General features: G+C 59.6%; 1 protein-coding gene across 19 annotated transcripts in view; it reads left to right on the top strand.

Annotated features, from left to right (window-relative positions):
- Positions 1-23,310, top strand: part of TNS1 (tensin 1) — a 283,525-nt gene that overhangs the window by 88,516 nt on the left and 171,699 nt on the right. For 2 of the 19 annotated variants that reach the window (XM_043525433.1, XM_043525435.1), the window contains exon 1: positions 1,019-1,612. The exons of 13 other annotated variants lie outside the window; for them this stretch is intronic. In XM_043525433.1, the coding sequence (XP_043381368.1) occupies positions 1,586-1,612 (27 nt within the window). In that variant the 5' untranslated portion in view covers positions 1,019-1,585. Of the gene's footprint in view, positions 1-1,018; positions 1,613-23,310 lie in introns of those variants that run through there. 4 more of the 19 variants (XM_043525438.1, XM_043525443.1, XM_043525439.1 and 1 more) reach the window with 2 other exon arrangements.

Here is a 23,310-nt window from a genome sequence, read left to right on the forward strand (position 1 = left end):
CCAGGGCGCTGCTGGGCGTGTGTCGGGGGCTGACTTCTCTCCAAGTTGTTTTTGGGGTGCTGGGGGGTGGCTTCTGTTGTCACCTCTGAGCATGGCGTAAGGAAGGCAGGAGACCTGGGGTTTAGTGTTCTCTTTGGGGTAGGGACTGTTCATTTGGTCTGTGTTTGTACAGCACCTGGCGCACTGGGTTCCTACTCCTCGGCACTGGGGGAATACACAGATTATGTAACAATGAGGAGAAGGCAGAACAGGGAAATATGCATCCGTGGTGGTACAAACCCCTCTGTCTTGCCATGGTGCCGGTGCCATTTGCTGGGGTATTGCTGTGGGATGCCAGGAGATGGGTGTCGATGGGATGGGAAATCAGGCCCTGTAATGAGGCGTCTGGAATCCCCAGGGGCGTGGGCATGGACAACACCCTCTCGTGGGTTGTGGCGCCAGCTGGACTGTTTCCTGCAGGGCTGAGTTCGCAGCAGTAAGGATCACACTGTGTCTGGCCCCTGCCCCGAGTCAGGGATGTACAACGGGCAGGCCAAGTACTGCCTGACGGCCGTCAGGAGAGAGGTGCCCTTGGGGTACATTGTTCCATCACTGGCCTTTAGTGGGTTTTATTTGCCCCTTTCTCTGTAGCAGCTGGCACTGCCCACTGTCGGACACAGGATCCCAGCTCCCTTTGGCTCTGATCCGGGCTGGCAATCCCCAGTGGGGCAGGGAAATGTCCTCCCCCCTTGGACACCACTGTCCTTGCCCATGACGTCCCCCAGGCTGATCCCGAAGCCCGGTGGGGTAGGTGCCACTAGATCCAGACCAAACGCTGCAGGGCGCCGGGGCTTTCAGGTAACTTTCCTCCCAGCCCCGGCATGGCAGAGATGCCAAACACTCCAGCCGGGCGGCGGGTGATAAGGGCCAGACAGGCCGCCCCTCCGTCTGTTTGCATAGGAGCCTTTGGAAACAGGACGGATGACCTAGTTTGTTGTTGTATCTGACTCCCCCATCCTGTGCTTTTCCAGCCCCCTCTGCCTTGCCCGCCCTCCGGTTACACAGATGGGCCGGTTTTATGCCTGCCATGCCCTTTAAGGCGGAGGGGGGGAAGGCCCCAGGCAGCCAGCAGTGGTGGGGCTGGGTGTGTGTGTGTTGTACTTGGACAGCAACGCGCACGAGGAGGGAAGAAGGAAAAAAAAAAAAAAGAAAAAAAGCTTTCCTAATGAGTTGGAGATTGGGCGGGTGGGAAGGAAACCCCCCTTCGCGCAGTCCTGAAAGCTTTTGCTCTGCACTTGGTCGCTCCACGCTCCGCTCTCTAGCCTCACCCTCCCCAGACGCTTGGGGCTGCCTTGATTTCTCCCTCCGCCTGCAGGAATCCAAGCCCCCTCTCCCCCCGCTCCCTGTGCCTGGCTCTTTCTCTCTTCCCGGGGGGCAGCTCTTTAATTTCTTCACGCCCGCCAGCCTGCGCTTCAGCAACGCCAGGACCCTCCCGAGCCCCGGCCCCACGCTTCTCCCACCCCACTCGCCCCGCCAGCCTGGGGAACGCCAAAGGGGAAGCGCCCAGTCCTTGGATGTAACCGGCTCGGAGGCCGAGTGAAATCGGATGGATTTTGGGAGCGTCATGAAACAGGTAAGAGCCACCTAAGGCTTCTGCCGAAGGGGAAAGCACCGCCCGGGGCTGGGGGACGGCTCCCTCTTTGGAGGCAAGGAGCAGCAAGAGTTTGGGAGGGCTGGGATGCGGGGCAGAGACTGTCAGAGAAGATAGATGGGGTGGGATGCCCGGCTGTGCTAAGCAGCTCCCTAGGAATCTTGTTCTCGGCCGTGACACGGGGACCAAATCCTGCGGCAGGTGTAACCCCCCGGCCATCGGCGCTGTCCCGCCAGGGATAAGGAGGAGGTCTTGGTGCGTTCTATGCCCTTTGCTCCATGCAAGAGCTTTTGGGATCACGTACGACACTTGTGTGTTAAGCCAGCATTGCTGCGTTTTGCCGATGTGTTCCCCGGCTCCGCCCTTGGGACAGGCACAGGAAATCCTCTAGCTCCGTGTCTCTCTGCACGGTGCCCACCACCGGGGTCTCTGACCTCACAGGTGGGAGGGGGAGGGCAAAGACATGGGTACAGCAAACGTGCTGACGTGGGGGACGGGACGAGTTTGGGTCTTGCGTGGAGCAGCTGGGAGAAGGCAGGGCAGGGGTGGGGCTGGGAAAGGTGTCTGCAGTTCCCGGCTGCTATCTTAACGGTGTAGACAAGACCTGCTGGTGCCCCAGCGTGAGCTGGGGACCGGTCACTGAAGTGTCTGTGTGTGCTCGCAGGGGATGAAGGGGGAGAGGAGGAGGAGGAGGAGGAGGAGGCCATGGGCAGGGCTGGGAAGAATGTGCCAAAGTATCAACCAAAGGGAGCAAAAATGTTTCCTTGACCAACTGCAACGGGCCGGGATCCCGAGCCAGCCCCACCGACGGCTCAGGTCCCTCTCCCCCATCCTGCGTGAGAGGTGCCAGCCACTTGGCGTTTTCACTCCTTCCAGAGAGCCGTGGCTGTATGGGACAGCGAGCCCCTCCTCCCTCCTGTGGGAGCAGACAGGGACCTGGAGAGCCAAGGGTTAATTCTGCCCCCCCACCCTTGGCTCACACTGGCTGGTCCAACCTCTCCCCGGGGGCTGGGGCTGGGGAACGAAATGGTTCATCCGGCGGGTTAATGAGTGCCCAGCTGATTCAGTGGCATGGAAATTAAAGAGCTGGGATCTAGACATCGCAGGCTCCTGGGGCTCGCTGCCCTGCGCCCCTCGTGGTCCCCGGCTGAGAGGGTCGCGAGGCCGTGCCGGGGGCCTCCCGGGCCCAGGTGCCCTCTGAGCCGAGGGGCAGGGAGCACACGGATGATCAGGTCCAGGAGAGAGTTAAGCGAAAGCTGCTGCTTGCCTAGCTTGGCCCCGGCTCCCCGCGCAGCTGTTTTTAGGCTTGGTCTCTGCTGTGTTCCTAGAAAAGGAAACGGCCCTCACAGGCCTGGAAAGGAACCAGGCATCAGCGTTGAGAGAGAGAGAAAAAAAAAGCAAAACAAAGGCCTGGATCGGAAACTCCTAATGACCCGCTGCAGGAGCCAAGGGGATCTTGTGCAGAAGGGTGTGTGGAGACAGGGAGTGCCGAGGGGGGTCAGGGCAGGGGGCTGGCGTGGATGGGGGGAGAAGGGGCCATGCCATGCTGGGGGATCCCTCAACGTCGCCCCACGGAGGTCTGCTGGTGGGTTAGGACAGGGGCTTCAGTCCGATGCACCTCACTAGCTGGCTGTGTTCCTCGGTGAGGTTGTGGGGGGCGGGGGGGGTCTCAGCCCAGATCCTACCAGATAGGAATTGATAGCTACCGGGCCAGGGCGTGTCGCTGGAACACACCCGTCCTCCATGGGTCAGGCCCAGAGGGGGCTGCGTCGTACCCTGAGCACTGGGCAAGGTGGGCCCTGCACGGGGGAAGCACGCCCTGTTTTGCAATGGATGCTCGGAGGACTTCAGTCCCCAGGGCCTCACCCCAGCAGCTAGTGAGTGGATCCTGCATGGACCCCAGAAGCCAAAGCACGATCGCTGCTGAGCACCCCTTGGACTTTCTCTCTTCAAGCTGGGGGACCGCTCACCTGGGCGGAGAGCCAGTCCTGCTGTGGAGGTGGGGTGCTGGGCCCTTTTAAGGGGCTCATGTGTACTAGCAACCCAGGAACGGTGCTGTTCCCAGACTAATCCGGTGGTCTTTAAGGGACACGCCACCACGCTGAATAGGACAAGGTGCCACAAGCCTCCTCCAAGAACGATCTAGTACTTCAAATATCTGCTCTAGCAATCCAAGCGGGGCGGGTGGCCCGTTGTTTTCGGAAGGAGCATAGCGCGTTAATGAGACTTCCCCGGGGCTGGCTGGCTGCAGACTTGACAATGATCAGAGGTTCTTTCCCGCTGCACCATGGACTTCTCTTTCCCCCGCCGGCCTGGCCTGGGGGCTGCTCCCTCCTCAGCCCCTCCCTTATCTGCACTCTGGCCGGATGAGACAGCTGTCAGCGCCGGGGGTCGCGTGGCTGGACCAGCGCCGCGTTTCCCATGCCTCTCGCCAGAGAACGTTGTGTACGTGTGAGAGCGGGAGTTTGGGGCATGGGTTGCCGGGTCCTGGCAGGGTCAGGCACTCCTGATCAGTGATTGGGGTTGGACAGAGAACTGCCCCGGGATGAACCTGGCTTGCAGGCTTTATTCGGAGTTCTTTGGTGCAGGTGGTTAGCTGCCCTCGGGGCGTTAAAGAAGTGGCAGGAGTTGTTTGCACGTGATAGCTGCCGGTGGCCTGTAGAATAAGCGGGGGTCCTGTGTATCCCCTGACCCACAAGCACCATAGAGCTGTCAGCCGTGGGACTGGGGACCAAATGCACTATGGAAACTGACCCATCTCCACCCCAGCCCCGGATGCTCTTCCGACGCCCTTGATTCCCTCGGCTGCCCGGGTCTCTGCTGCGGGGCGACTCCTGGCAGAAAAGAGCAAGCGACTCCTCCTAATAAAGTCAATGCCGGTGGCTGCAACAGGGGCGGGACCGGCCTTGCAATTCAGCCCTCCCTCAGCCAGCGCTCCGGTGCCCCAGGGTCCGGCCTGGGCCGAGACAGCAGGGGCTGGCCCTGCCATGGCAGGGAGAGTGACCGCACCCCTTCCCGGGGGTGTGAAATGTCGCCAGCAGCCTGTCGTGCTTGACAATCCGGAGGACCCGGACGGCGGGCTGAGCCGGCAGCGTGGACTGGGCAAGCCCAGGGGCGCAGCTCGGGCAGGGAGAGGACGTGGTTGTGGGCAGGTTCCTCCTTCACCCGGTGTCTCCTTAGCAGGGCGAGTCCCCGCTCACCCCACTCCCACGACAGCCTCGCTTGACCGGGGGCTCCCCGGCTCCCAGCGGCAGGAGGAGGGCCGCGTTCTGCAGCTTTCCAGGGGGGCCGTGTCCGTGACGAAGGGCCCGGAGGATCAGCTGACTGGCGCGCGGGGGCCCTGCCCGAGGGGGCGTGCTCTGGGTGGCTGGGCCGTTGTTTCGCGGCGTGGCTGGGGTGTGGCGGGATGACTGCGCTGGGCGTTGATGGGCGGGGCGGGGGAAGCGGAGCCCCCTGGGGTCCTGGCGTCTGTGCGCGGCGAGGCCGCTCTGAGTCACAGCAGCCGGGGCAGCCCCCGCCGCGGCACGGTCTCCGCTTTGGTGGAGCAAGCGCCCCGCAGCGAGCCGGATGGGTTCCCAGGCCCTGGTGCCAAAGAGCCCCTCCCGGCCGGGCGGGTGAACACGCCGCGATCCCAGCTGCTGAGCTGCTCCGCGCCTCTGCCGTCAAAGCTTTGGAGGGAGACTCCAGTTTTGCAGCCCGGGGCTGTTGTGTGTGTTCCTGCCCGGCGAGTCCCCTGGGCCCCCCCGGCCTCTCTTCACGGGAACTGGGTCCAGCGTCGCCAGGCGTGGCCAGTACCTCCCTGTCCTCAGACCTCCCTGGGCAGGCGACGTAGTCTCGGGGGCACCTCCCCTCCCAATCGTCACCCCTTTCACCCTCCCCGTGGCAACACCCTTGCCCGCTCCCTTGGCAATGGACTGATGCTTATGGCATTTCCCACTGTGACGTGGGAGCCAAGCTTTGGCCTTCGTTAAAGATAATGAAACTCATTCTTGCCCCATGCTTCCTTGCTGCCTGGTCCGTCTCCTCCTCCATGCCTCCGTCCCCACCCCGGCATCTTCCACTGCCCCGCTGGGCAGGCTTCCTCCCTGCTCCCTGTACCCCGGGGCCTTTCTCCTCCCCTCCTGGCCCAGGCTAGGCCCAGGTGAGAGCCGTTTGCCCGGGAGAGGTGCTGCTCCTATTACACCATAAAGCCGCCAGCACGTGCCTGCCCTGGTAAGGCCTGGCTGTCCAGGTCATGCAGAAAGCCCCATGGACAAGACCTGGCTAGCGGGTCTCTTGCACTGGTGCTAAAGGCTAGCGTGGGGTACGGGGCAGGCCGTGGATGGGGCTGGCAGCTCCAGGGTGCAGATGGAGGCAGGAGTGGAGCGCTGCTGGGTTTCCCCTGTGCCTGGGGTTCCCAGGGGAACCGCACCGGCTAGGAGTCCCTGCCAGAGTCAGATTGGGGGGCAATCCCCCAGGGAGCCGGGGCGTCTCGGCAAGCGTCGGGCAGGGCGGGATTCCTTGGTTCCACTCCTCTTCAGCTGTCCCCCTGGGCAAGTGACCTTTCCCCCCACCCCGAAGCAGTTTCCAGTGCTCCGTCCAGCCAGGGCTTTGCTCCACCGGTCCCATGCGCCAGGTAGAGCCTGTCTCCAGGGCAGACACGGGGTGGGGAAGAGGGTTCCCTGGGGCTGGGCATTGGCCTGGAATCCGGAGAGGAACTGATCTGGATCTCACCCTCCTTCCTGGAGGAGCCCGTTACAGGGGGCAGGGGCGTGGCCAGGGGGGCTGGGCACAATGCTGAGCGGCTGTGGGATGATTTACCAGGCTTGGGGAGGGGGCGTTATGGGGACGTCAGGGTGGGGGCTGCTCTGAGAGGCAATCAGTGCTATTCCATTGGCATTTCAGTGCCAGGTCAGGCCAGTTGTGCCAAGTCCCCCCAATGCCTTTCCCCTCCCATGCACGCTCATCTTACTGGCACCATCGTCACGGGGACAGGATGCGGGGACCACACCTGGGCGGGTCGGAGCCCAGCTGGCAGGCGATGCCAGCAGGACTGGTTGGTATGCTGGCAGTCAGTTGCAGCATCCCCTCTGCCTGCTTTCAGCCTCCCGGCTGGACACCCTGCCGTCTGGTCCCCATGCAGCTTGCTCTCCTGATGCAACATTGGCTTTAGCCCAGACCTTCTGCTTGGGAGATTTGGTGTGGCCCGGGAGTCTGGGTAGCCCTGGCAAAGTCGGGAGCGCGGACACCCTGTCTCTCCTGCTTTGGCAGCCTGCGTTGTTCTGCCTCAGATTCTAACCCGTGCGGCTGAGTGGATTTTTTTGGCCTCTGTCCGATCTCGTCGGGACGGTGAGAGTCGGGGATGGGGCCAGCGTGGGCAGCGATAAACGGGGAAGGGACAAAGTGGAGAGCTCAGACAGTGGGCATCGGCCCCCTAGTGCCGTGAGATCCCCATGTGCCGTGAGATCCTCATGGGTAGGCGTGGGCTTTTGCCTACCTCCAAATACCGCCAGGTTGGCTAGTGTTCAGCCCGTACACACTGCATGTAGGTGCTGGTGGCTGCAGGTAGGATGATGAGCAGAGTCGGATGCTATTGGCTGCTCGGTGCTGTCGTGTCAGGACGATCGGCGTCCCATGTCTGGCCAGGAGTTTTCAGAATACAAGTGTGCTTTCCAGCGTGCGAAGGGTCGATAGCCTGGGACATGAGTGTTTTGCTCTTGTGCCATGGATGAAACGCTCTGGGCTGATGAGCCTTGCCAATCAGTTCCGTCTCTTCTTTTCCCGTAAAACGTAGGTGAGACTTCTCTGGTGGAGTTGTTTCAGGAAGTCCTGCCTTCCGGAGGCAATACCTCCTGGAATGCTGGAGGAGGAGGAGGGGATCGCCAGGCTCAGAAGAGGAGTGGTGTAGACAGGCTTCCGAGCACAGCTCCACCCTCTCCTCCTTGGCCGGCAGGATGGGCCATAGGACTTTTGGGGGGCAAGCCCACAGAGGAAGCCATAGCATGGATTTGCCCTGGCTTGGAGTCTAAACTCACCCTTGGTGTGGAGGAGCGGAGCCCATGCAGGGATAATCTGGCATCTTCCGCCTGGGGGACGCAGGCCATGACACGCGCCGGGGGCGCAGGAATGCTGATTGAGTGCGGTCAGGGTTGTGCATTCCTGGGCATGGCATTCTGCTGCCATCTGGGCTGGGGAAACAGCCGAGGCAGGTGGCAGGGTTAAGTCGGGAGAGCTTCTGCAGACTGGAGCCCGTGGGCCAGAGCCAACCCTCGGTGCAATGCACCCGGGCCTGCACTGGCGCCTTGGAAACGTTGCCTTTTTAGGCCTTGGAGCTGAGGCATTTCAGCAGCGAGCTCCAGTCCCAGCTGTGCACAAAACCCTCCCTTCTGCCAACGACACCGGGGAGGGAGCTGCTGGCTAGAGGCTCACCCGAAAGGGCCTAGAGCGAGCCCTGCCTCCGGTCCGAAACGGACAGCTGCCTTCCAGACGCTGCCCGCCCAGTCAGATGGCTTCCTCCTGCTTGCTAAGGAGTCGGGAAACGAACCGATGTCTAAGGGAGACCTTCTTATCCCTCAGCCGGCTCCCTGGGGGGACGGTCTACATGCCCCGCTGTGCCGGTGTGTGATGTCAAACTGATTCCGCTAACCCAGTGCAGAAAGCCGTGTGGACGCGCTTTGGTTTAAACCCGGGTGATTTCAGGAGGTCAGTCAGGAATTGGTTTAAGCTCAGGTGCAATCAGCTCCCCTTCACCCCCAAGGTGAAATGAGTATCCATGCAGGGGCTTGCTCCGGTTTGAGTTAAACCGGTTTAGCTAAGCTAGTGGAAATCCCCTGTCCTGCAGGGGCTTCGATGGTCACACTGGTCCCTTCGCGCCTTAGCATTGGGCCTGGAAAAGTCCTAGCAGACAAGGAGCCGTGCTTCTTCCTCCATCGGTCCTGCCAAGCCGACACAGATCCCGGGGCAGCTGGCGGGGCTGGCAGGTAATCAAAGCCCTTTTGAAACTTGCAGCCCGAACAGCTGTAACCTGCAGCAAGTGGTGAGCGATTAACACGCAGCCCATCCCAGGGGGCTCAGTGTTGTTTTTAGACCCTGCAGCATCTGATCAGGACCATGGAGATGGAGTGTGACTGATGGAAGGCAGGGTGGTGGGGATCCGGGGAGGGAGCCGGGGTCTTTCTGGTTTGGAAAGGAGATGGGGAGATCTGATAAGGGGATACGGAACAAGGTGTGGAACAAGGAGTTCCTGTGTGCCCTGTCCTGTAACATGAGAACAGGATGGCACTCAATGCAAGTCTATTCGTTGGGACAGGGACTGTCTGTTCGTACAGCCCCTTGCACCATGGGGTCCTGGCCCATGGCTGGGGCTCCTATGAGACTAGCTAGTGGCTATCAGTCTCTCTGCTCCAGGGAGTGACCGAACTGTCAGCTGGAATCAGGAAGGGCTTCCCCAAATGGCACAATAGGGATCCGTTTGATCTGTTCTTAACAGAGAGCAGGTTAAGGGGTGACTGATCACAATCTCTAAGAACCTACCTGGGAACAGAAATCTGAGAAGAGAGGGCTCGTCAGTCTAGACCGATTCAGACTAGAAATAAGATGCCACATTTTAACAGTGAGGGTAACAAATCACTGGAACAATCTGCCAAGGGGCAGGATGGATTCTCCATCACGGGCCTTTTTTAAATCAAGACTGGCCGGTTTTCTCACCGATTTGCTTCAGGAATGATTTCAGGGCAGTGCCCTGGCCTGGGTTATGCAGGAGGTCAGACGAAATGGTCACAATGGGGGTCCCTTTTAGCCTTAGATTGAATCTGGGGAAATCCATCCTTTTTGCCCACACCAAACTGAGCAGTGAATTCTTACTCCTTTGCTGTTCGTTCACCCTTTGCAGAAACCATATGCAGATACCGAGAGAGGGAAGGGACAAAGTGCGCAACACAACACTCTGTGATCTTAACCAGTCGCTTCGTACATAAACAGAGCACCCGGCACGTCAGCACAGAAGCCAGCAGATTTGCCCTGACCTTTCTAATGCAGCTGGATGTGCAGCCTGATGCGGGAGCTGTGGATGGGCTGCGATCCCCGCTCCTGAGCCTCAGAAAGATCAAAGACCCATTGGGTCACACCTCATCCATCGCTCTCCGGTACCGGGGCTTCCCCCGGGGTTTTGCCAGCTTTAGTTCGAATGCTCCCCAGCATTCCACCCCTTCCCTTAGGAGAACGTGCCTCTGGCTGAAGAAATCGCAGGGGGTTTTTCCTGGTTTTTTGCCTAAAATTCCCTTTGCTCAGTTTCCTTCTGGTTAATTCTCACTTGCATTACGGCAGCCCTGGAGAACCCAACAGAGATCAGGCTCCCTTGTGCAAGGTGCTGTCCAGACACCTAAGGAGGGACAGTCCCTGGGCTCACAGCCTAAACAGACAAAGGGTGGGAGGGGAAACAGAGACAGGGAGTGACCCAGCAGAGGTACGAATAGAACTCGCGATCTCCTGAGTCCCCGTGCGGTGCTCTATCCATTGGCCCACGCTGCCTCTCTTTCATCTCCTTCTGTCTTGCTCTACCTCCTTATCTCCTCCCCCAGCATGAGCAGGCCCCCAGGTACCCGCTCTCAGAGCATGCACAGACGAGCTGGTATCATAGCGGGGCGTACCTCCCGGCGCAGCCTGCGGGCCCAGGACGGCTAGCTCCGAGCACAGCCGCGTGTGCTGAGCCAGGGGGCTGCCTTTCCCAGAGGGAGCTCAAGCAACACGTGACTAACCGCCCCGGGTGGAATCCTGGGGCTTAACAGCCTCCATCCACCCGCCAGGCAGCAGGTGTTCCTTCCACCCCGGGGTGCCCGTCCCCAGCCCGACTGCTGCTCCGGGCAGGCCGGGTGACTAGGATGCCAGAGGAGTGCTGGCTAATCCATCAGCCCAGAGCCACTGAATCCTGCCTTCTGTTTCCCTATCTAAAGGGCCCCCCCCAGCCCTCATATCCCTCCCTAGACCTTGGGGGGGCAGGGGTGGAGTCAGCTGGAGTCGCGGCCGAACACCTGGGGGATTCTTAAGTAAAACCCTGTGACCCAGCTGGAAAAACCCTGTGTCTTGGGGCTCATCTCCCAGCCCCTGCTGTCTGAGCCTGACCGCCCCCGCCAGGCCTTTCCATTGACCTCAGTGGGCTTTGGTCCTGCCTTTGTCCCTTCTTCAGCTTGACAGTCTTCAAAGGGGGAAAAAAAACCCAAATCTGGAAAGAGACGGACACCGGTGAATGCAGAGGCTTTGCAGGTAGAGCTCCCCACGGAGCCACTTCCCTCACCCCTTCTTCTCTGCTGTCTCCTCTCCCCTTCGCCCCCAGCCTGTCGGGATTATTTGCTCTGTCTGCCAGTGACGTTGTACGGGGCAGGGACTTTGCTGTCTGAACCTGCTGCTGTTTAAATAACACAGGTAAGCGACAGGTGAAGGCTGTTCCTAGGATTGCTTGGAGGGTGGAACAAGGACCCCCTCATTGATATGCAATTGAATGAAACCAGAATCCAGGCTGTCCCTGCTGAACAGGTGTGTGATTGCTGTCCGGGGAGGCAGTAACCCTTGCAATGCCGAAGCCTGGATCTGAGCATGGGGGGCAGGGCCAGGGGAACAGCCCGGCTCTGAACCCCGGAGCACAGTGCATGCAGGGATGAGCACGCGGCAGGGACGCAGGCATCGCCAGACTGTCTCAGAGCCGAGGGCCGTCCAGCCCAGTGTCCTGTTTCTGACAGTGACCGGCACTAGCTGGGTCAGAGGAAGGTGTGAGAACCCCCAGGAGCAGATAGGAGATAATCTGCCCCAACATCAGGTCTGATCCTGGTCTCTGAGAGGTAGACATCGGCTCAAGCCCTGAAGCAGAAGGTTTAATAGTCCTTCCACAATTGTTAGGACAAGGCTGGATATTCTTGTGCTCTTTGTAGATGTGCAGCTTCTCTTTGAATCTTGGCCTCAGTGACTTCCTGTGGCAGTGAGTGCCACAGGTTAATCATACATGGTGTGAAAAAGCGTTTTCTTCGCTCAGGATTGAATTTCTAAATTCACTGCATCTCCCTGATTCTTGCGCGATGGGGTAGGAAGAACAGAACCTCCTGATTTCCCCTCTTATAATCTACCTGCATGTCAGAGTTTTTTCCCCAGGCCCTGGATCACTGTTGTTGGTTACGCCAGGTGCAACCAGACTTGTTCTTTCTTTCTTTGCTGTATTGCATCATTTCCCCTTCACATGTTCTGGGGCTCGTGCTCTGCTCCTGAGGGAGAAGCGTCCGAAGCGGTTGTTACAGGATAGAGACAGCAGTTAACAAGCGCTGTGCGGAGCACTAGAGCTGGCTGCAATTTACTGGCTGGTTGGCTGTTTGGGAGAAGGTCACAAATATCCTGCAAAGGCTCTTTTACTTAGTATTGGGAATGGACCCGCGATCTGATCCCCTGGGAGTTTTCGGAAAGGGTGAGGGCCCTAGGGCCCCAATCCGGTGCCCTTTAAAGTCAATGGAAAGTCTCCCCTGGCCTGTGGTAGCTGGATGCGTCCCCAAGTGTGCCATGAAAGGAGAGAGAGGGCTGGAAGCGCCATTGCATTGCACTGTGTGTCACCATTCCCCACCACCACCCCGTGCAAAGCAGTAGCAGCCAGACCAGTGGCCGTGGAGAATCAGGCTCCCTGGATGTGCTTACACTGATCCCAGGAGGAGCTGGGTGCTCAAGGGGAAGGGGGGGAAAAGCTGCTTTGGGGGGAGGGTGACTTCCCCAAGAAGAAAACTTTTTCCTTTTGGTTCTGCCTTGGGTGGGTCAGCTTTTGGCATCAGGCGTAAGGCGGGAGGGCGTTGGAGCGGGGGTTGATGGAGAAGGCAAAGCAAAATAAGAGTTTTCGGGAGGGACTGGCAGGAGAAGAGGGAGGTTGTCCCAGGCATTGGGGGTGCTGTGAAGAAAGGGGAGTGGGCAAAATACCGGAGCATCCCGACCTGGGGCAACTGAAACACAGAGGGGGTGAGGCACAGCACTCCTTCCTCTGAAGTGTGAGCGCCGGCCACGGCTGCAGATGGGTGCGGAGGCCCGGGGCTCTGGGTGGCACCGAGAATTCTTCCCGCACGCTGCTTGGCTGGCTGGTTCTTGCTCACATGCTCGGGGTCTAACTATCGCCACATGTGGGGTCGGGAAGGACTCTTCCCCCAGGTCAGCTTGGCAGGGACCTTTGGGGTTTTTTCGCCTTCCTCTGCAGCGTGTGTGTCCCTGGCCAGCGCTCTCTGGGTGTATCTCATTTAATCATATCCCTGCCATTGCGGGCACTTCTAGCACGGTTCTCTCTTATCGGGTTCTAGGTAAACTAGCCTGAATTGCTGGGCGTGGTGGGATCCAGGGGACAGCATTCCCCTGGAGAGTCCCAGGCAGGACCATCTGTATCCCTGGTCATGATCTAGCCTCCAGGGCGACGCCCGGAAAGCAGCATGCTCCTAGCACTGCGTTTAAATCTCCAGGCTGAAGAGGGTGGGGTCCTGGCTGAAATCATCGGCCTCAGATGCCAGCTGAGCCACTGACTCACCTGTGGCTTTGGCTTCCCTACGTCTCAGAGAAACCCCGAGCTGGGAACAAGAAAGCAGGGCCCCCACCGAAAGCCAGATGCTGTGTTGGAGCGTCAGCGGCCCTGGAAAAATAAAACTCCAACCCCCGAGTGTTTGGAACGGGATAGTGCTCACGCCTTCCCACTCCCAAATCGGATGCGTGGTTCCCCCCGGAGCATTCCTGCCCCCCTTGCCTGAGGGCCGATTGCAAAACCCTTTATCAGGTTGATGGGCTCCTTGCCTGGTTGGGGCCCTTCTGCTCTCAGGGCCCAGTGATTGTCCAGGATCGTGCTGGCAGGCAGTGGTTTGGAGGGAGGAGGTGGGGAAACAGCTGAGAAATTCTCTGGGCGTGGAAAACCCCTCAGTGGAAACATGCCGTCCTCTGTGTGCGTTCCTTGTGCAATAAACAGAAGATTAGTCGGGGCTGTCAGAACTCTGCCGCTAAAAGCAAAAAGACAAGACGAGATCGAGGCAGGGGCTTCTCCAAAGGAATTCAGTTTTGCCAGCTGATGTGCTGTGGCTGGTGAAGGCAAAGAGTTGCAGCTGGCTGGAGACAGGAGTGGGACTGGAATAGAGAGGAAGGGCCAGCCTTGGTGGCAAAATACCCCTGGGACTGGCGACTACCCTGGGACGGGCTGTGTCAAGTCCTGGGCCAGAACGACACCAGCACTTGCAAGACCAAGAGATCCAAACTCGTGTGCCTCCTTTGAGAGAGGGCAAGGCTCCATTGGGGTGGCTGGGAATAGAGCGTCCTCGTCAATGGCTACCTCTGCAGCAATAGAGTGCGATTGGAAGGGAAAGGAAGGGAATTATTCCAGCCTCCTTGGTAGATGGTGGGACAAGGAGCAACCGCCAGAAGCCGCTAAGGAGAAGTTTAGACTAGACTGTGATGGGTTAGACCCCCCGCTTTCGGGGTGGCACCGGAGTCCCACTGGGCTCTCACTGAGCCCACCTGTCTCACCAGCCTGGGTTTCCCTCACTCTGGGCTGCTGTGACAGGTTCTCAAGCCCCCTTCCAGCACACACACAAGTAGGGACACCCCCAGCTGTAGAATCGCACAGAGTCTGTGGTCAGCTCTCTGGGGGAGGCCTCAGCTAGGGGATTGCCCAGCACTCCTGTGCGCACCCTCTCTGGAGTGTAACCCCCAAATTATATTGCCTTGCGCTGTACAGAAATCCATATAGCGTAAGCTCATGAAATCCTCCCCACCCCGCAACGTGGAGGAAGACATTCGCAGCTTTTTGCCTCTCCCACCAGTTATGACGGGTTTTGGTATAAACCAGAAATAAATTTATTAACTACGAAAGGTAAATTCTGAGTGATTAGAAGGGATAGCAAACAGAACCAAGCAGGTCACTGAGCAAACAAAACAAAACACACCAACTAAGCGTCATACACTAAAGAAGCAGGTTACAAATAGTCATTTCTCACCCGAAATGTTGTTTTAGGCAGGTTGCAGAGTTTCTGCAGCTCAGAGTTTCAGTTATTTCTCTTTACAGGCTAGACCCCTGTCTCAGCCTGGCCTCAGCCCTGGCCTTTCCCCTGCTTAGTTCCTTTGTTTCTTCAGGTGTTTTCAGCAGTCTTCCTTCTTGGGCGGGCAGGCAGAGGAGAAGAGCCTTGATGGACTCACTTCCCAGCCTTAGCTAGGATTTACATAAGGCGGGAATCCTTTGTTTCCAGTGGTGATACTCAGCTGTGTCCAAGGTGATACTCTGTACCAGGTGACATCATCCCATGCCCCATCTTGCCTAAAACACATCTTAGTTATGCCATATTCATATCGCAACAGTATTTCTATGAAGAATATGGGGTGTAGTGTCACATCAGCGTTAGGTGGAAAAATCCCCTTTGACAGTTCGGGCAATGGGACAGTGGACGAGGCACACCAGGGGGGCGTCTGCGGAGGCCTCGCTGTGTGAGACGCAGGAATGGGTTAGAGATGAGCCTTCATGGGAAGGATGCTGTAAATTGCAAGTGAAGAGGCTGGGCACCCACAATGACTCTCCTTACCCTATGGTCCATGCTTCACCACATCCAACCCTGGAGCAGGGCTATACAGCCCCCTTAATAACGCGTGGGCTTGAGCCGATCTCCCGCTGGGTCTGGAAGCCCTTTCCCTCCACCTCCAGGGTGGTGCTGTGCAGTGTGGGGGGTTGTAACTTCTGCTAAAGCCCTGGCCTCTTTTGGAGACTGGCTGCCAGCCTAGGTGGACCTCGGGTCTCCTACGACATGGCAAGATCCCCTTCTTCCTACTGCAGCAGCCTCTCGCAACACAAACGCTGCCTTCCAGGCCCCGCAGGGCTCACGCTCTCTGCGCAGGGATGACAGGCATGCACCAGTCCTGCATGCTCGGGGTGTTCCCTGCAGCGTCCAGCCCCTGATCACCGAACGCTCCCAGAGGTACCAGGCCTGCCGTCCCCAAAGGAACGGTCCGCCCCGGCCTGTAGGAGTTAACAGAGAGCCAGCAGTTTGCTTAGCCACGCAGCACTGAGATCTGTTTACAGTGAAAACAAGACTTGCGTAGTGTGAAATGACTCCAGCCACGGAAAACAAAGCGCAGGGATTCAGCGAGCAAGGATACAGGAAACCAGTGGTTACGTATACAGCAAGATCATAGCACGCTTTCTCGAGATTCAACTTAACTAACTGGGTAGCCTCCTGCCTAGAGAAGCTTAGCTGCCCCAAAGTTCTTTGCGGTGTTTTTCGACATGATGCAAAAATGGCGGGGAGGAAACCTTTTGATGTGTTCCTTGCCGGGGGTCCTCCTTCGCGCCCTGCTCCTTGTCCCTTCCTGTGAGCTGCTTTCTGAATTCCACACAACCTGTCCTTGACATTCAGTTCAGACGGGGGGGGGCCCATGGTGACACAGCCAACACTTCGTTTACACGTGAAGAGACAGAAGCCTAAGCCTGGCTGGTGGAAGAATTCACCCTTGAGCGATGTAGTTATGCTGACCTAATTTTCTAGTGTAGACCTGGGCTAGCACCTTGACACAGCCTTTGCGGCTGCATTTTCAGAGCGTGGACTGAACTCCTTACGCAGTGTTGGTACGTTCATTTCACAGCAGTGCCGAGGATCAGTGTGTCACCCGCTTTCCTTTGAGACCTCGCGGCTGTTCCTTGGTGGAACCGGGATCCTGTAACCCCTCTGCACCCCTTGTCCATTGGCATTCATTGGTTCTTGGGTCCACCGGAGGGATTGGCTTGCTCCTTGCTAGATCCAGCTTGAGGAGGTGGGGGGAGTGGATGGCGCTGGGCTCTGGGGGGGTCTGTGCTGGAGAAAGGGGGTGCGTTCTGAGCAGGGGAGGAGAAGGAGGTGGCATGGGGCACCAGACCAGAGAGGCTGTTCCAGACATTGTAGCTGGCAGGAGGGAAGGTGCGGACTGCTCGCGGGAGAATTCAAGCGCCCTTTTCCTGTGCTCTCGCGCCCCTCCTCACCTCTCACGCTCCGTTGTGTGGAAACGGGGGGCTCTGTCTCCCCAGACTTCCTCTGCTCCCCTTGTTTATTTCCCCGCCTGAAGTCCTCAGTGGGTGTTTTTGTGACAACCTCGACCGTCCCCACGGCAACCGGGTGACTCGGAGACCTCCTGGAGCGCGGGTTGTAACTGCAGCTGGGGACCTGGGAGCAGCTGGGCTCATGGAGCAGGGAGCTCTGCTTTCAGGCCAGTCCCGAGGAGTGGAGAGAGATGGGAAGGAGCTGAGGCAGCCCTGCCGAGCGCCCTGTTCCGATCCCTTTGTAGGGCCCAGCCCTTCCCCGGATCCATCCTCTGCCAGCCTCCTCGCCGCTGCCAGGCTGTTCCCCGGCACTCAGTCCTTCTTGTGGGTGCCGGTTGCTCCCCAGGCCACAGACCCTGGGCCAGGTGTTTCTAAGGAACTTAGGTGCTGAAAAAGACAGATCGGCACCGACGGAGATTTTCAAAAGCGCCGTAGCAAGCTCGGCACCGAAGACCCACTGAAATCGCTAGAGGTCGCGCTGGATCTTAGGCGCCTGAATCCCTTTGGCAAAATCTGACCCCCCGGCTTACTCTGCGCGTTGTGGAGGGCTGTGTGCCGCTGCGGCATTGCCGACCTCCCCGACACTCAGCTGAACTCGTGGGACTCGGGCGTCAAGGAGAAATGGAGCATTCGTTCTTCACAGCACGGTATCGTCCCAGCGGCTCCCACGGAGAATGGGGCCCTGCAGGGCCGGCCGCCAACGGCACCAAGAGGCCCAGATTTGTAAAGGTATTCGGGGGTTGCTGTGCCCAGTGCCGCAGCGCCTACCAATCCTTTTCCAAAGGGATTTAGGAGCCAAACACCTATTGACAGTTGATGGGGTTTAGGCTCCTGAGTCCCTGCCCCAAAGAGCTTACAAGACAGATGAGACAGTGTGGGAGGGAAACTGAGGCATGGAAAGGTGAAGTCACCTAGCAGGTGGAAATAGAACATGGGTCTCCTGAGTTATAGTCAAGTGGCCTACCCACTGGGCCAGGTTGCCTCTCGCTGTAAGTACCGCCTACTCTCACTAATGATAATACTTAGCGCTTTGGCTTGCTCCAGCCGGCAATGCAAGGGAATATCATTCTCTGTGGTTTGTCGACAGGTCTCTGTGGACCACAGTGGCGTCTTAGGGTGAAAGACCCCCTTCCCCCCGGGGAGCGGCGGTATGCCAGCGAGGAGCGCTGCAGCTGAGAGACCGTGGGAGACCGTGTCAAAAGCTTTGCTAAAGTCAAGAAACAATACATCCACTGCTTTCCCTTCATCCACAGAACCAGTAATCTCATCATAAAAGGGAGGTGGTAGAATCTCCTTCCTTAGAGGTTTTTGAGGTCAGGCTTGACAAAGCCCTGGCTGGGATGATTTAACTGGGACTTGGTCCTGCTTCGAGCAGGGGGTTGGACTAGATGACCTTCTGAGGTCCCTTCCAACCCTGATATTCTATGATTCTATTCTATGATTCTATGAGGGGCTGCGTCTGTCCGGGGAAGCTGCTCCTCCGGGGGAGATGCCCGGCGCAGACGAAGCAGAGTGGGTTCTCAGGCCTGCCGTGGCTGGAGTTGCCGGTGCTTGGAAGTACGCCCTGCGGTGCTGCGTGGCGACCCGCCTGCGGGCAGCTGTGGGGCAGGGCCGGGTGTTTGGGTAACCAGGCCTGTTGCGATGGGGCCGGGTGCCAGAAAAGGACCTAGCACCACACCACTGACCTACCACCAGCTGGGGACTGGCCCGGGAGACTTCGTGCCAGCCTCAGCCGTTGCTTACGCGGGGCAGCGCTGTTTCCAGCTCGGTGCCATGTGAACACTAGTGCTCTCAGAATAGCAGGGTAGCCACGGCAGCGGGATGGCCCGGCTGCCCGCAGCCGATCCAGTCAGAGACCCTAGGTAAATCCTCGGGGGGGCTCGCCGCTCCCAGGGCCCATGCTGCCATGGCTCTGCTGTTGTCAGCCTGCTGGCGTGGTCACAGGTATGTCCACCGGCCTAGGAATTACCTCTGCGGCTGCAGCTTGGGGGCCAGCGGGATCCTCGGTGCAAAGAGAAACATACCAGAGTGGGGGCCTTTTCTGGGCGGGGAAAAGCCAACCCCTGAGCTGCTGGCTGGGGGCAAATGGGAGGCCGGCGGGGCAACTGTGCTTTCCCCCTGCAGCCCTATGTTCTTTTTTCGCTCCTCTGGGATTTCTCAGCCCTCTGTCCTTCCGGGTCCCAGGGTTAGCAGCAGGGAGGACCGACTTCCTCTGTGTGGGTCTGCGTCTCCCTCGCCGCTTGACCTTCCCCTCGTGGGAAGCAGGCAGGGCTGGGGGAAGGAGGCCAGCGAGGAAAACATCTGGGGATGTTTTCAGCTACTTTGACAGTGGGAACATGGTTGGGTTTTTGTTTATTTCACGCTGCCAAAGGAAGCCAGACCCTAATCCCCTTCCCTTGCAAAGCCCAGCCTGGCACGTGTGCCCAGATGCAGCCTCTCCCTTCGCAGGCTGCCCATGCAGGGATCTCGAGCAGCTCCCTCCTGCCTGTAACATCAGCTGGGCTTGCTGCACATTTCAGTTTAACCCTTTCCGTGCTGGTCTCTCTCCTCCCCTGGGCACCTGGCCCGGGGGCACTCAGCAGCGAGGTCAGTGCCCTGGGCACGCACCAAGCCTGCGTGCGTTTCAACCTGGCCGTGCTTTGTATGTTCATCGGCAAAGCGAGCGCCCCCCGCCCTCCAGGCCTGAACCCCACTGCTCCCAACAGCTCAGATTATTTCATTGTAACTGATCTCCGAGGCCTTGCTGAGAACAGGCATAAAGCGCCTGGCTGCCGGTTTGGTGATTAACTTTCTTGGCTGTGGCTGGCTCCCGAGAGACCTTCAGCGGGGGGGGTGGGGGTGGGGGGCGGGGGGCAGAGTCTGTTCCTAGTTACTGCTCCCTGGGACAAGCCCCGGAGATTTGAGTTTAAAAATAGAACAAACAAAGCCTGCTTGCAGTGCTGGGTTTGGTTTGTGCGGGCTGGCGAGCTCCTTCTTCAGGAGACCTCCCACCAGCGCGGCCAGCCCCTGATGTCTCCGGATCTGTCTCGTAGCCTCTTTGCATCCCCAGCTCCCTTCTGGCCCGGTGCAGCCGTGTCCCGCCGCTCTGCTGCTTGCACCCCGGTGCGGCGTCTCTGGGCATCCCACCCTAAGCACCGTGTCGTGCCCAGTGCGGCGGCTGCATCTCCAAGCTCTCCGCCCGGCGTAACTTGGGGGGGTCAGCCTCGAGGAGATCCCGTGTGGCCCTGCAGTCCATGATGACTGCTCTCCGTGTGGGGAGAGCCCCAGCCGATGGGGCGCGATGGGAATCGCTGCTCAGGAAGGGCTGGAGGCTATGTGGCTCAGGAGTGAGGTTTGGCGGGGGAGCTGGGTGGGGAGCCCAGGGCTGGAATAGCGGGGGGGGGCCGCTGCACGTCAGGCTGGGTGCACTGGCCGAGCTGTGTGTGGTGAAAGTTGCATCTGTCTGACCAATGGCCTGGTCCCGACCCCAAAATTTGTCTCTCCCTTTAGGAGCACCACATTTATTGCCCAGCTTCCGTCCTGTCTTCTAGCCCTTAACCGTCCTCGTCTAACGTTGGCTCAGTCCAGCACGGCAGGCGGTGCCCAAGAGATGCCGCTGATTGGCTCCTCCGGGTCCCCATCAGGGATCGGTCTCTGATGGAGCCCCCAGGGCTTGCAGAAGGAATTCGGCCCCTCTGAATTTCCGACCTGTCCGCCTGTCCTGCGGGGCAAGTCTGCACGTCCGGACGGGGCGCTGCTTCCGTTGCACCTTGGCCGCACTGGGCACATCAAGCCCCGGCATCTGCACGTCACGGTGCAGCGTGCTGGGGCCGGGACGGTATTTCGGGCTCACGAGCTGGGCCGCCACCTCGCCCAATTGCTCGGTTGAACATGAGAGTCCAGGTGGCGGGATGAGCACCAGCCCTGAAGGAAAACCTCCAGGAGGCTTCTTCGCTAGCAGCCGTTTTTGGGGGGCGGGGAGGGGAACAAGGAGCCGCCGGTGCAGAACGAATGTGCGCAGAGCAGTGCGAGTGGCCGGATGCTCCCGGGGGCTCAGGCAGGCCCCTGGCAGTGCTGTCTGTCACCGGTGAGTGGCAGGAACGTTTCTGAGGGTCCCGGCTTGCAGGAAGTCACACCCAGCTTTCCCCAAGGCACTCTCCTCCGCGGCACAGCGGCTGGGTGAGCTCCTGGAAGGGGGAAGGGAAAGAGATTTTCTGAGCGTCGCGGCCAGCTCCTCGGTGGCTGCGAAGGGCGTGGCACTGATGGGCATACGCCGGCCGAGAGTGTGGCCCTTTAATCTGCCAGGACTCCCCAAGCCTTCCCCTTCCCAGCTGGTCCTCTGTCATCATTCAACCGCTTTGGCCCCCTATTCAGCCCCCCTTCTCTTCCACTGACCTCCCGTCCAGCCCGGGCCATGGCCGCTCTCCTGCCGGATGTGGAGAGTCCCGTCTAGCTTTGTGCACCCCGGAGCTCTTCCCTCTCGTCTCCCTGCTGCCTTGCCTCTTCCGCACTCGGCTCGACCGAGCCTCCTCTGGCTGGGCCCCCCGGAGCCCCCGTCGCCAAAGGCCGGGGGGCTGCCTGCGGCGCCGTGGGGGCTGCAGCGTGTACTGACGGCAGGAAAGCCGTGCGGGCGAGCGGCTGGAGTGATTACTCAGCGGGTCTCGGCACCCAGGCTCGCTAGATCCAGGCTCGCTCGGGTACGTGGGCTGCAATTCCCAGCCCCCGCGACTGCAGTGAGGACAGACCCTCCCATTGCTTAGCACGGCTGGACGCCGCCGGGAGCGCCAGTCTGCCCGCTCCCACGCTGCCCGTGCTACCTTTGCCACCTCTCCCTCCCGTTCCTCCTTCCCCTCAGGGGGCTCCCCGGACTATGGCTACTCCCACCTCTTTCAGTCTCACCGGCCGGTGCTACCTGGGTGGATGGGCTCTCTCCTGGGGCCAGGCTTTATGCACCGTTGTTGCGCTCGGCCTGGAGGAAGCGGGATGCAGGAGACTTTTCCCCTGGAGCCGGGCCCGCTCGGCTCTGCTGCAAATCGGGCCCCGGCAGGGCATGGTTGGCGGGAAAGATTCTGTCTCATTGGAATCCCCGTGAATGGATTGGGGGAGATTCCGAGGCACCCCGAGGGCAGGTGCGTTTAATAGCAAGGAGGTGCAGATGCAGGAGGCATGCGGAAAGATGCCCAAACACGCCAGGTTGGACAGGGGCCTGCGCTGTGATCTGCAGAACATGACCCCTCAAATGCAGCAGGCCGCACGGGCAATGCGTGATGGGCTTTCTGTGCAGTGCTGGGGCGGCCGGCCTGGAAAGACGTCCGGATGCTCCTCGTGGTCCGAATAGCAGGGGTGGGGCACGGTCGTGTTTGGATAATGGAGAGGGCAGGAGCCATTCGGCAGAGGGGTGGGCTCCCCCAAGGCCGGGGGCTCCTCCTCGCAGTCCTGGCTTGGGGGGTCTCTGCTGTGTTATCCGCATCCCTTCCTTGTCCCCCAGCTGAGAGACGTGCTGCAGGGGCCATGTGTCTCGTGCATCTCATGCTGGGGGACGAGGGATGCGGCTGATAACTCTCGATGGGCACTCCCGGGGTGCAGCCCCCGGCCTGGCAGAGGAACTGTTTTGTGTGTGTGTGGGGGGGGGGAGGGCGGTGTCGAGGGAGTGAAATGAATTGCCATGGAATAATGCTGAGCAAAGGCAAGTGTCGGCTGATACCTGGGTACCTGTGGCATGATCACCCGTAGCGAAGGGAGGGTGGGAAGCCTTGTGTCTAGACTTATTTATTAACCCTAGAGCAGGGAAGGCTCTGGAGGGCTGGGGAGGGGGCGACTGGTCGCAGGGGCATTTTCCGTCGCTGATACAGCTTTACGTTCCCCCTCCGTGGGCAGCTCAGCTGGGGAGCGCTCTGTGTGATGCTCCGGACGCAAGGTGTGTGGTGCAGGGCGCCTGAAGTATGGCCAGCCCCATGCATCAAAAACCTCCTGAGCCCGCCCCTTTCGCCCCAGCCCTCCAAATCAGGAGACGGGCTTAAAAATCACGCGATTTCCTAAGCCGTAATAGACGCGGGGGGTCTGCGCTCCCCTCGCCCTTTTAAACTCTCCTCTGCCCCCGTGAGGCACGGACACCGAGATGTCTCTGCCGTGTCAGGCTTCCAGCAGCTTGGCTTGTGGTCCAGTCACCAGAGCCGGCAACACTGCACCATGGCTGGAGGCTGGGGTTATGTCCATTGGCAGCAACCCCTTTAGAAGGGCAGGTATTTCCTGGGGGGAGCCCCTTCCCCGTGCCCCACGGGTGCCGTCGTGAGCAGAAGAGAAATCTCCCATGCATGGGCTGGACCGGGCCTATGCTGATGTGGCCGTGGAGGGGAATAGGGTGATGAAGCAATTGCCCGCTTGCAGCTTGAGGGCTGCCAGGAATGCAGCTCTGGCTGCTCCGGGGAGGGATGGGTGACCCGCCCCACCCTAGGAGCAAACACGTGGAGACTAGGGAGAGCCATGGCTCTGCCCCTCTTTGTGCCAGCTGGCTGGTCGTGCGCACCCCGTCCAGGGACATCACAATTTAGTCTGTCTGTTCCCCCCCACGGTAGCAGAGCCGGGAAAAGGATCGTGTTTCCCCGCACAGCGCTGCCTCCCGGTGGTCTGCCGAGGGCGGTGCCCCTACCGTCGCGGGCGAGGCCGAGCCCCA

This window comes from Chelonia mydas, chromosome 11, assembly GCF_015237465.2.
Source record: "Chelonia mydas isolate rCheMyd1 chromosome 11, rCheMyd1.pri.v2, whole genome shotgun sequence".
In the NCBI taxonomy this organism is placed as follows: Eukaryota; Metazoa; Chordata; order Testudines; family Cheloniidae; genus Chelonia; species Chelonia mydas.